Source organism: Equus caballus, chromosome 25 (genome assembly GCF_041296265.1).
Source record: "Equus caballus isolate H_3958 breed thoroughbred chromosome 25, TB-T2T, whole genome shotgun sequence".
In the NCBI taxonomy this organism is placed as follows: Eukaryota; Metazoa; Chordata; class Mammalia; order Perissodactyla; family Equidae; genus Equus; species Equus caballus.
The window spans coordinates 47,127,952-47,138,926 of NC_091708.1; the positions used below are offsets into that span (position 1 = coordinate 47,127,952).

The 10,975-nt window shown below is 64.9% G+C and overlaps 2 protein-coding genes across 16 annotated transcripts; both read left to right on the plus strand.

Moving 5' to 3' along the window:
* Positions 1–1,118: 1,118 nt before the first annotated feature.
* On the plus strand, positions 1,119–2,024 carry RNF224 (ring finger protein 224). The gene has a single exon (XM_070250952.1). It carries the CDS (start codon positions 1,243–1,245, stop codon positions 1,897–1,899), a length of 657 nt encoding a protein of 218 aa, XP_070107053.1. The 5' UTR covers positions 1,119–1,242; the 3' UTR covers positions 1,900–2,024.
* Positions 2,025–2,980: 956 nt separating this feature from the next.
* SLC34A3 (solute carrier family 34 member 3) lies at positions 2,981–9,354 on the plus strand. 15 transcript variants are annotated; one of them, XM_070250940.1, is made up of 14 exons: positions 2,981–3,724; positions 4,489–4,625; positions 4,847–4,936; positions 5,494–5,622; positions 5,704–5,847; positions 5,920–6,031; positions 6,117–6,312; positions 6,484–6,573; positions 6,670–6,757; positions 6,836–7,003; positions 7,077–7,193; positions 7,267–7,391; positions 8,374–8,448; positions 8,761–9,354. In XM_070250940.1, the coding sequence occupies exons 1-14, from the start codon at positions 3,084–3,086 to the stop codon at positions 9,223–9,225; spliced, it is 2,577 nt and encodes an 858-aa protein (XP_070107041.1). In that variant the 5' UTR covers positions 2,981–3,083; the 3' UTR covers positions 9,226–9,354. The 15 variants fall into 15 exon arrangements, with proteins under 15 accessions (XP_070107041.1, XP_070107042.1, XP_070107043.1 ...); XM_070250946.1 differs by having other exon boundaries at positions 3,640–3,724; positions 4,427–4,553; XM_070250945.1 differs by having other exon boundaries at positions 3,718–3,827; positions 4,427–4,553.
* The last annotated feature ends 1,621 nt before the right edge of the window (positions 9,355–10,975 follow it).

Genomic DNA, 10,975 nt, shown 5'->3' on the forward strand with positions numbered 1-10,975 from the left:
GAGATGGCTGGAGTAGGAAGCCAAGCCGGGCTCACAGGACAGACGGGTTTTGGTGCCAGCCCTCCTCTGACCCATGGTGACTGACCACACAGCAGGACCAGTCTCTGGGTGTGGGCCGATATGTCACTGGCCTGACTGTGCAGGGACTCACGTGTGCCAGACTCCCGGCCTCCGCGCCATGGCCAGCCCCCACCAGAGGGTGACCCCACCCAGGCCAGCCACAGAAACCCGTCTGACCAGTCCGGGAGGCTGCAGACTGCCAGGGCGATAGGAATAAGGAGGGGCCCCTCTGGCCCTTGGCTCCCTCCCAGCCAGGTGGTGAGGGTCCTGGGACCCCATCCTGACTCTTCTTGACACATCCCTCCCTTCTTGACACACCCCTTTCTCCTGGCCCGGTCACTAGGCTGGCCCCCGGGCTGCAGCCAGGCAGATGCCAGGAGAGGTGGCCTCTGATGCAGGCAGCCCGGGCTGCCCAAAGCGCCCTGTGCCTCAGAGAGCTTCTGGGTGGTCCCTGGGTGTGAGTGGGGATCTCCACACCTGTGTTTGAGCGCCTTCTTGGGGCTTTGCATGGCTGGCTACTACCCTGTGATGAGAACATGACAGACCCAGCCCAGGCAGGGTTGAAGATGTCGGGATAAAGCAATAGGGACATGCACACTGTGACTGAGCTGCGGAGGAGCAGAGCCCTCAGGGATCTTAGTCAGTGGGGGTCCTGGCAGGCTTCCTGGAGGAGGCAATGCTTGAACCAAAAGCCGAAGAACATGCGTCGGTCACCCAAGGCGAGGCCAGGTTTATGTGGGCGAGCATGATGGGGGCGGGTTTGGGCGGGCAAGGCGAGAAGAGAGGCCGTGGAGAGCACAGCATCAGAGCCCGGCCTGGGTCTGGGCACGGAGGGGGCTGGCAGGACTGAGTGGGGGGCACCTTATCTCCTGCAGTGATGGTGGTTGTGGTGGATCCAGTTGCAAGTGCTTTGTGGCTGAAAGGGGAGCCCACGCCTGCCCATAGCCACCAGCTGACTCGGCCGGGCTCGGCCAGTAATGCGAGCCCCAGGGAGGGAGCCGCAGGGCGCCCTGGGTCCCCCCCACCCCTGGCCACCCTCTGGCTGGGCATACCACCCAGCAGAGCGGACGGTGCAGGTAGGAGAGCCCTGGGGCTCAGGCAGGCTGGCATGGGTGGGGGCTGAGCAGGAAGGCCACTGAGAGGGACCAAACAGGGGGACAGGATGCTACTCAGCCAGCAGCCATGGGAACCCAGGCTGTGCCCAGAGCCTGGCGTCTGCTGGCCCCACCGGCCACCACTCACCCTCCCGGGTCTGCAGAAACCTGGACTCTTGTTCTCTGGAGTGGGCTCCCGGTGCCGGGCCCGCCCATGAGGGGCTGTCACAGAGGCAGCGGGGTGGCTGCAGCTCCCCTGCTCACCTCCCCCAGGATGCTGCAGCCAGAAGGTCCCCAGGCCTCCGAGGAGGGGACAGCTGCTGGGACCCGGCGGGGCGACTGCATCATCTGCTACTCGGCCTACGACCTCACCGGGCACCTGCCACGCCGCCTCTACTGTGGCCACACGTTTTGCCAGGCGTGCGTGCGGCGTCTGGACACACGGACCAATGAGCAGCGCTGGATCCCCTGCCCGCAGTGCCGCCAGAGCACGCCCACGCCCCGTGGAGGGGTGGCCATGCTGGACCTCGACCTGGCCACCTTCTTGGCAGTCAAGGCCGAGCGGGAGCCATCTCACATGGAGCCCCAGCCCCCTGCGCCCCTCAAAGGCAGCACTGCCATCACTCAGCAGCCGGCCAGGCTCTGCCCCACCTTGGGCCCCCAGCCCGACTTCCCACAACCCAGATGCTGCTGCTGGGGCTGCGGCAACCTCTGCTGGGAGCCTCCAGGCAGCCCTGAGGTCTGAGCTCCGGCCACTGCTACTCCTGGCAGGGGAGCCGCTGCCCGCAGCCGGCCTGCCTCGGGACCTCTGCCTGCAGCACGGCCCACCCAGAACAGCCTGGGGGCAGAGTGTCCTGGGAGCTGCCCAACACGGACAACCCCGGCCACAGACTAAGGTTGGGGCCTGTGCCCGTAGCACCGTGAGACCCTGCGGGTGACCTCCTGCCTCTCCTGGCCAGGATTCCCAGGCCACAAGCTGGCCTGACTGCATGGGGGCTGGAGGGTGCCTCTGTCAGAGTCGCCTGAAGGCCAGCCCGGCCTGGACTCAGCTCAGAGGACGGCTTCTGAGGGGCAGGGCGGGCCAGGCTGTCCCTGCTGGTGCTGGAGCAGGTCTCCCCTCCCCTGTAAGACGTCCCTGAGGGGTGATCTAGGAACAGAGGAAGAGCCACTTCCTTCGTCCCTGGCCTGCAAGGCAGCCTGTGAAGTTCATTCACTCAGCAAAGCTCACTGCGCTGCCACCGTGTGTTGGGCGCCGTTCCAGGAGGGTCCCCTGCGGCCACGAAGTCACCCCTGTGACAGGTGTCCAAGGAGAGGGCCCTAGGTAGGGCTGGCTCTAGGCCCAGAGAGGGTGGGGACCTGCCTCAGTTCACACAGCTCAGTAGGACTGCACCCATGCTGGGCCCTTTCCTGGCTCTCAGCTTCCTTCTGCCTCCCAGTGACCACCACACAGACCCTTCAGAGGGACCAGAGTAGCTGCTGGAGGCTATGGACGCAGACGCCCCCCAAGTCAGGCTGCAACATCTCCATCCTCACCTGGGCAGGAGCTGTCACTCAGGAGCCCCTGGGAGGGACTGCGGGGCCCACCCTGGGCAGCGGGTGCCAAGACGGGGAGGGATGAGAGAATTTGCTGAGAGGACACTCTGAGACCTCCTCCTTCCCTGGGGCAAAGTCTCCCAGGCACACAGCAATGGAGGGGGCAGCCAGCAGGGTGCTGGGCCAGCAGACCCCCTGGGGAGATCAGGCCCAAGGAGGAGGGGGAGGGGCTGGCCCCAGCAGGGGCAGCTCTTCCTCCCAACATCCCGGGAAGGGGACTGACCCCAAGAAGGGGCATCCCACAAGCAGTGGAGCCAATCAGGACTCAGCTGGGGAGAGGAGAAGGTGGGCTGAGTCTCTTAGTCCAGATGGGCTTGGGCGGTGGGCCGGGTAGCAATGTGGCCTGGGGAGGGGCCCTGCCCTCCCCCCACTTGCAGATGGAGACACAACGTAGTCAACCGTCACTGCTCACCACTGAGACTGGGCTCCGGGGAGCTCTGTGGAGCCCAGCCCTCCCTGAACCTGGATCTGAACTGGATGACCTCTGGGGCTGGTGCCCTCTCTGCTCCCCTGACGCAAAAGGCTTCCTTCCCACCAGCTGACCAGGGCAGGGATGACCACGATAAGGTCTGCAGAACTTGGGGCAGACTTCCCCAGGGGCCCCTGGCCAACCGGCTGGGCGGGCAGCATGCAGTGTCCAGCAGCGTTCCACAGGCGTCTACTTGTGGAAGTCTAGCACCAAAGGCGGGCGCCCAGCCCTGCAACGCCCCTGGCCTGGCTTGGGGCCTGTCCAGGGAGAAACTCCCCTCCAAGAGGGTTGGGCTGGGGGCCCAGAGTGCCTGCCCCAAGGTGACATTGGGACCTGGACAAGGCAGGTGCCTGGGGCTACGGCAGGTACCTGGGGGACTCAGCTCCTGGGTAAACATTAATGGGGCTCAGCGCACAGCAGGTCATGTGTGCGCCCAGCAGATCTTTGACCTGCAGCGGCTCCCGCCCTATACCTCTTCCCCACAGGTGCCCCCTCACTACCCACACAGGTAGGAGCTTCTAGAGCCAGGCGGGGGCCCAGGGACACCGGGGCTGGGGCTGGGTGACCTTCAGGCCTAGGGCTGAGCCCTCTGCACCCTTAGCTTCCAGGAGGTGAGGGCGAGAGACCAGCTTCTGGTGACCAGGAGGGAGGGGTAACAGAAAGCCCCCCAGGACCTGAGCCCTGGGGACTGAGAGGGAGTCAAGAAGGGCTAGACAGGGGCTCTGGATCCACAGGCTGCAGAGAGGACACTTGAGGTGGGGTGGGGGTGCCCGAGCCCCCTGCCCTGCTCCCTATCGCCAGGGGTGGGTCCCTTATCAAGCGGAGACATCACTATTTGGTATCAAATTCCAAAGTCTAAGTCAGGACCATCTGCAGTGCCCCCGATGACACCCGATAGCACAGGTCCCTGGGTTCCTGGATCCTGGCCACTTCTGGCCAGCACCCCGGCACCCTGTGCCCTGGGCCACCCTCAAGGTCTTCTTCCAGCTAGCACCAGTGAGGAAGCCGGCAGTGCCCCGACATTGGACTAGACTCACCTAACAGTGACCTGAGGTCACTGTAGCCATCCCCCTGTGGATGGAGAAAAGGGGAGGTCACCAAGGCCAGCAGGGGGTGGGAAAGGAGGACAGTCGGCAAGGTCTCAGATCAGGGGACCCCAAGACCTGGTGGGGCAGGGGGAGGAGATGTGTCTGACCTGCTCTTCCCCCAGGAGATCCCGGCTTGGGCCTGGGTCTGCCCCTGCCTGAAATCCATGCCGAATTCCCTCACCAGTGGCCAGGTCCCCCCCACTACTCTGGACCTGGTTGGCCTGGTTAACCGGAGTCTGGGAAATGCAGGTACCAGGAGCCCCACGGCCAAGGTCTCCGCCTGCCTCTGCCCACCCATCAGGCCCTGTCCCATTGCTCTGGGTAAGCAGGGAGAGGGGCTCCAGCCAGTCTCCTGAGAGCCTCCGGGGGCTCATGACAGCTCTGTTAGGGCCACACAAGCTAGAGGGCCCTGGCTCCCTGCTTCCTGCTGCTGAACCTCATCAGGCCCCCATCCACAGTCCCCTTCACCCCCTTTTGCCCCACCTGAGGGGTGCCCAGGGAATGGCTGGGGCCCTGGTCCTTCTTGATCCCAACCCCTGCAGGGACCTCTGGTTCTGCCCTGGTCTTGGAAGAGAGGGACACGGACCCCTGGGCCCTCCCTGAGCTGAAGGACACTGGCCAATCCTGGAAAGGTAGGTCTGGAGGTGGCAGGTAACTGGTTAAAGGGGGCTCCAACTCCTTAGGATCTGAATATGGAAAGGGTCCTCAGAGAGAGAGAGCAGGGAGGGGGTTTGCCCCAACAGGCCACATGGAAACCCACCATGCAGACTGCCACTTGGGGAACTTTTGTTCCTCAGCTTGGCTGCTTGCCCTGTCCAGAGACGAGAGCCACTGCTGCCCAGCCTGCCCCTCTTCCTCTCTCTTGCTGGCAGTTAGGCTTCTGGGGGGCCCTAGGGGCTGTTTGCTTAGCCCTTCTGCAAAAGAACAGAGGAGGGTCGCCCAGGCCCTGCCCCGGGAGGACAAAGGAAAGCCCAGGCCCTGCCTTGGAGGACAGAGGGGGGCCCAGAGGAGACTGACTCAGACCTTGCCCTGGGGAACAGAGGCGGGCCACCCAGGCCCTGCCCCAGGAGGACAGAGGGGGGCCCAAGCCCTGCCCTGGGGGTCAGAGAAGGAAGTGACCTGGGTGGGGGGGGTGCTGGGCAGCGCAAGGCAAGGGCTGGCTGAGGACAGCCTTGTGTTGTGTCCTCAGAGCTCAGCTTGGCCGGCAGGGTGCTCCGGGTGGTCATTGGCTTCCTCAAGGCCTGTGGGCTCCTGGGCAGCCTCTACCTCTTCATCTGCTCCCTGGACATCCTCAGCTCTGCCTTCCAGCTGCTGGGCAGTGAGTGACCGGCCAGGTGGCTGGGGGTGGGCTGGGCAGCCAGCCCTCCACAGCCTCAGTGCACCTCTCTTCTTGGTGTAGGCAAAGTGGCTGGAGACATCTTCAAGGACAACATGGTGTTGTCCAACCCTGTGGCTGGACTGGTCATTGGTGTGCTGGTCACAGTTCTCGTGCAGAGCTCCAGCACGTCCTCCTCCATTGTGGTCAGCATGGTGGCCTCTAAGTGTAAGTGGCCCTCTCCTCCCGGGACGGTGGGGGGGTGGCGGGCGCGGGGGCCTGACACAGCAACCCCCACAGTGCTGACCGTCCAGGCTTCGGTGCCCATCATCATGGGCGTCAATGTGGGCACGTCCATCACCAGCACCCTGGTCTCAATGGCACAGTCAGGGGACCGGGATGAGTTTCGGAGGTAAGTGGGTAGGGCAGGGGCCAGGGGCTGCAGTCCAGGCCGCGGCCAAGGCCACCACTGACCACTCGACTCCATGCGACCACAGGGCCTTCGGCGGCTCAGCCGTGCACAGCATCTTCAACTGGCTCACAGTGCTGCTCTTGCTGCCACTGGAGAGTGCCATGGCCCCACTGGAGAGGCTCAGCGCTCTGGCCCTGGGCACCACCAGCCTGCAGCCTGGGGGGCGTGCACCTGACATCCTCAAGGTGCTGACGCAGCCACTCACACACCTTGTTGTGCAGGTGAGGACAGCACGCTGGAGTTGGGGGGTGGAAGGGACAGAGCAGAAGAGTCTGGGCCCTGCGCTGGGTGGGGGAGGGGAGGGGACAGTGGACTGGGCTGGGCTGTGGGCGTCTGAGCCCCAGGCGAGTCCTGAGGGTCCAGCAGACGGTTGCGGCCCCTCTGTCCCCCAGCTGGATGCCAATGTGATTACGGGAAGTGCCACAGGCAATGCCACCAACAGCAGCCTCGTCAAGCGATGGTGTGGCACCAGGGGGGAGATGGTAAGGTGCCTCTGACCCTCGAACTCCGACCTGCTGAATTACCCAGTCTTGCCCACTCTGAGCCCATCCTGAGCCCACCTCACCTCACCTCCTCAGACCACGGGGAATGGCAGCAACTGTGGAGTGGCCACCTCCGACTCCTGCCCTGAGAGGAACAGCTCAGCCGCCCTGGAGCACCTGCCCTGTGAGGCCCGGCGCCCGCCCCTACCCCTGCCCACCCCACAAGCTGGCCACCACTCACCTGCCCCCACCCTGCCACCAGGCCACCACCTGTTCGCAGGAACGGCGCTCACGGACCTGGCCGTGGGCTTCATCCTGCTGGCAGCTTCCCTGCTCGGGCTCTGCTCCTGCCTCGTCCTCCTCGTCAAGCTGCTCAACTCCGTGCTGCGCGGCCGTGTTGCCCAGGCCGTGAGGACTGTCATCAACGCTGGTGTGGGATGCGGGGCCTTGGCAGGGGCGGGGGCAGGGAGACTGGGCCCGGGGTGACCTAGCTCTCTCCCCAGACTTCCCCTTCCCATTCGGCTGGCTCAGCGGCTACCTGGCCATCCTCGTGGGTGCCAGCCTGACCTTCATGCTCCAGAGCAGCAGCGTCTTTACGGCCGCCATTGTGCCGCTCATGGGTGAGTGTGGCGGGCAGGCACTGGGTTTCAGGTGCGGGGCTCAGGGCCCCATGGTGACCCCTGGCTTCCCCAGGGGTGAGGGTGATCAGCCTGGAGCGCGCGTACCCCCTCTTCCTGGGCTCTAACATTGGCACCACCACCACGGCTCTGCTGGCGGCCCTAGCCAGCCCCGCAGACATGCTGCTCAGCGCCGTCCAGGTACCACCTTCCCTCACCCCTCCCCAGCCCCCAACAGCCCCCTCAACTCCCAGCGCTGGCCTGGGGCTTTCCTTTGGGCCCGGTTCCCTCGAGTCCAGCCCTGTGGACAGGAGGTGTGAGGCCTGCCCTAGGGCCTCAGGCTGGCCATGGCCTAAGCTCTCCTGGGACCCACCTCTGGCTGCCCGCTCAGACCGGCAGCCTCATCTCCTCAGACCCCAGGGACCCTGTGAGCATCTCCCAGACCCCCAGCCCTGATCTTCCTGTCCTGTGACCTCATCATCTCCAGGATCATGTGGACTTAGGGTGCCCTCTCTTCCTTTCTCTTTGGCAGCCCCTCCCCAACCTTCCCCAGGGGGCCCCTGTTCCTTTACCCCTGACCCTATGCTCCTGGCTGTGTTCCTTCGAGGCCTCTCAGCCCTGTGGGGCCTCAAGCCCTCTATTTCACCACCTCCAGGATGCCCCTCTTGCCCGCCAGTCACCTAAACCCAGCAGGTCCCTACCTGGATGACATGCCATCCTCTTGTGAAGGCTGCACCCCACCTATGCTGGGCGCTCCATGCCCCTAGACACAGTTCTGCCTCCAGGATGCCTCCCTCCAGCCCCCCAGCTCTATGCCCCCCAACCAGACTCGTTTAGTTCTGCTGATTCTCTCTCCAACTCACCCCTTTTGTGGTCCACTGCCCTGGCTCGAGCTTCCCTCCTCCACCACCTCTGCTCGGGTCCAGACAGGTGCAGCTTCTGAAAGCCTGGACCTCTCTGGGCTGCACCCACAAGAAGAGATGAGCCCTGGTTCCCCTGACTCCCATCTGCCCTTTTGCCTCTGCTCCGTCTCTGTCCTCCCAGACCCTCCCAGGGCAGGCCCCTGCCCCACCTCCTCCAGGAAGCCCTCCAGACTGCACCTGCTGCACCAGTCCTGGAGTCCAGCAGCCATTGGAGGGGGCTGTGTTCCCTCCACATGTGGCCTTGCACCTCCTCCCCACAGGAGCCAGACCAGAGCCCAGGGCTGGGTGGCCAAGTCAACTCAGGGATGAGAAGGATCGGGGTCACTAGGCATGAGGTGTGCACAAGCTAAGCCAGCCCAGGGGCAGGTCAGATCCATGCAGCCATCAACAATGCCATTACCACACTGGGATGCCAGACTGGGCTCTTGACCCTCACGGTGTTGGGGGGGGCGGGAGGAGTGTGCCACACCTGGTGGGAGTCTGCCTTTCCAGGTGACCCATCTCAGTCAACGAGCAGGACCCCAGACAGGCTTTGGACTTGGCCCCATTTCTGCCAGGGCAGGGCAGGGCAGGCATCCTGGGGAGCCCAGGGGACCCTGGGCCATCAGGCCCAGACTCCTGCCCCTGCCTGCCCTCCCACTCTCCAGGTCGCCCTCATCCACTTCTTCTTCAACCTGGGCGGCATCCTGCTGTGGTACGTGGTGCCTGTCCTGCGGCTGCCCATTCCACTGGCCAAGCGCTTCGGGGACCTGACCGCCCAATACCGCTGGGTGGCCATTGCCTACCTGCTGCTCAGCTTCCTGCTGCTGCCACTGGCCACCTTTGGGCTCTCCCTGGCAGGCGGCACAGTGCTGGCTGCCGTTGGGGGGCCCCTGGCCGGGCTGGTGCTCTTCGTTGTCCTGATCAACGTCCTGCAGCAGCACCGGCCAGCCTGGCTACCCCACCATGTGCGCTCCTGGGCCTGGCTGCCCCTCTGGCTCCGGTCTCTGGAGCCCTGGGACCGCCTGGTGAGCCGCTGCTGCCCCTGCAGGGCCCGCAGCCCACCTCGGGCCACCGCCAAGGAGGCCCACTGCCACGAGAACCCTGAGGTGCTGGCCTCCCAGCAGTTGTGAGGGGTGGGCACCCCCGGGGACCCCCACAACCCTTGCCCACTGACCTCTGGGTACCCTGGGTGATCCCTGTAGCAGTGGACTTCTGAGTCGTCTGGCTCACGTTCTTTGCAAATAAAGAAGAAGCTGTGACCCAGGTGTGAGTGGTCTTCACTCCCCTGACAGGGGCACTGGGGGGAGGGTCCCAGGCTGGCCTCTGAGGACAGCTGGGCGTGGGGCAGTGCAAGGCTGCCCCCTAGCGGACACTCGGGCCCGCGGCCAGACCGTGGCGAGCCTGCATGGGACCTAGCCGCCCAGTGGGTGTGGGCACACAGCTGACCCCTGAGCCCCAGACTGTAGCTCTGTTTCTCTCCACGGCTGCTGGGGACAGAAGGCGAGTCCAGAGCGTGGAGACCTCCCGCAGCAAGAAGCTGGGGCCAGGAAAGGCTGGATGCTGCCGGGCCCTTCCCTGAGGGTGCAAGAGGCAGGAGCAGCCGGCTCTCACACACCATGCCCAGGAATGCTTGCAAGGAGGCTGGGCTCGGGGGGGTACAGGGCTGCGAGGGTGGGGGGAATGGAGGTGCATGGGGCCAGGGGGCAGGAGAGCCCACGCTCAGGTTTCCCGGGCACCCTGACCTGTACCTTGTGGCCACAGTGGCACTACCCTCCAGGGCCCGGGTGAGCAGGTGCTCAGACCCCAACATGTCCCAGGAAGCAGGTCCTACCAGTGACCCCTGGTGCCACGGCACCTGGAGCCCATGCGTGAGCCCCCTCCCCCACCACGAGGGCCTCCAGGGCTGAGCGCTGCCCCTGCCCCAGCCCCTGCCCTTGCCCCTCCCGCAGTGGTGCAGCAGGTTTCTACACAGGAAGGCTGGTCTGCCGGCCAGCCAGTAACCGGACACCAAGGAAGCAGCCTGGGCCTCCCGCCCCTCCAGCCCTGTGCTGCCCACAACCCCAGCCCGACGCCCCAGCCACCCACGGAAAAAGCAAACTTCAGTGAATTGCGCTCCACCAGAACTCGGCCCCGAGAGGGGCCACAGGGACAGACCAGCGGCCGGGGGCTGGCCCTGATCAAGTGCCTGGGTTGCCCTTCTCCTTAGAGAGTCTGCCACTGTGGCCAGTCACCTCCTTCTGGGCCAGAGACGCTGCCCTGATGGGGGCGCCCCTTCCTTCTCAGCACTCCCCTACACGGGCTTGCCTAGCCAGACCCAGTGGGGGAGAAGTGTGATGGTCAGATAAGGCTGCAGAGCCCCAGGGCCAGTTCTTGCCCCTGGTCCTGTCCTTTTACTCCCCTTCTGGTTCTCTCAGCAAACACCAACCCCCACCCTCTCAGTCCCCTCAGACCCCCCAGACCCCAGCCCCTCTCAGTCACCAGCCCCACCCCACCCCCCACTGTGTCCCCCGCCGTCACGTCACAGTCCCCTCAGTCCCCACCTGGGGTACTCCCAGCCCCTCTCAGCTCCCCCCAGGTCCCCTTCCCCCAACAAGCTCCTAGGCCTCCTGAGCCTGAGGATCCCCCTGTCCACCGAGGGAGGTAGCCCCCACTCCTGGGAGCCATGAGAGGCCTGGCCAGAGCGAGACCTCGGAGGCAGGTCCATGTACCCTTCTTGGGTTCCCCCCACTTCTGTGACTTCAGTGCATTCCTGCAGATCTGACATCAGCTTCGTGGTCCCTCTGATACAAGTCCCTGAGGAGGAGCCAGGCCTGGCTAGTTCCCTGGGGACGCAGGGGGCCCCCTCTCCACAGCCGGGAGGCAGTGAGAGGGGAAGAAAGT

Bases quoted from the DNA above. Each gene is read 5' to 3' on its own strand.
- RNF224 (XM_070250952.1), top strand. From the start codon at position 1,243: ATGGGAACCCAGGCTGTGCCCAGAGCCTGGCGTCTGCTGGCCCCACCG.
- SLC34A3 (XM_070250939.1), top strand. From the start codon at position 3,084: ATGTGGCCTGGGGAGGGGCCCTGCCCTCCCCCCACTTGCAGATGGAGA. The intron at 5,848-5,919 runs GTAAGTGGCCCT...CAACCCCCACAG, and splicing joins CAGCATGGTGGCCTCTAAGT to TGCTGACCGTCCAGGCTTCG. The intron at 7,004-7,076 runs GTGTGGGATGCG...CTCTCTCCCCAG, and splicing joins GAGGACTGTCATCAACGCTG to ACTTCCCCTTCCCATTCGGC.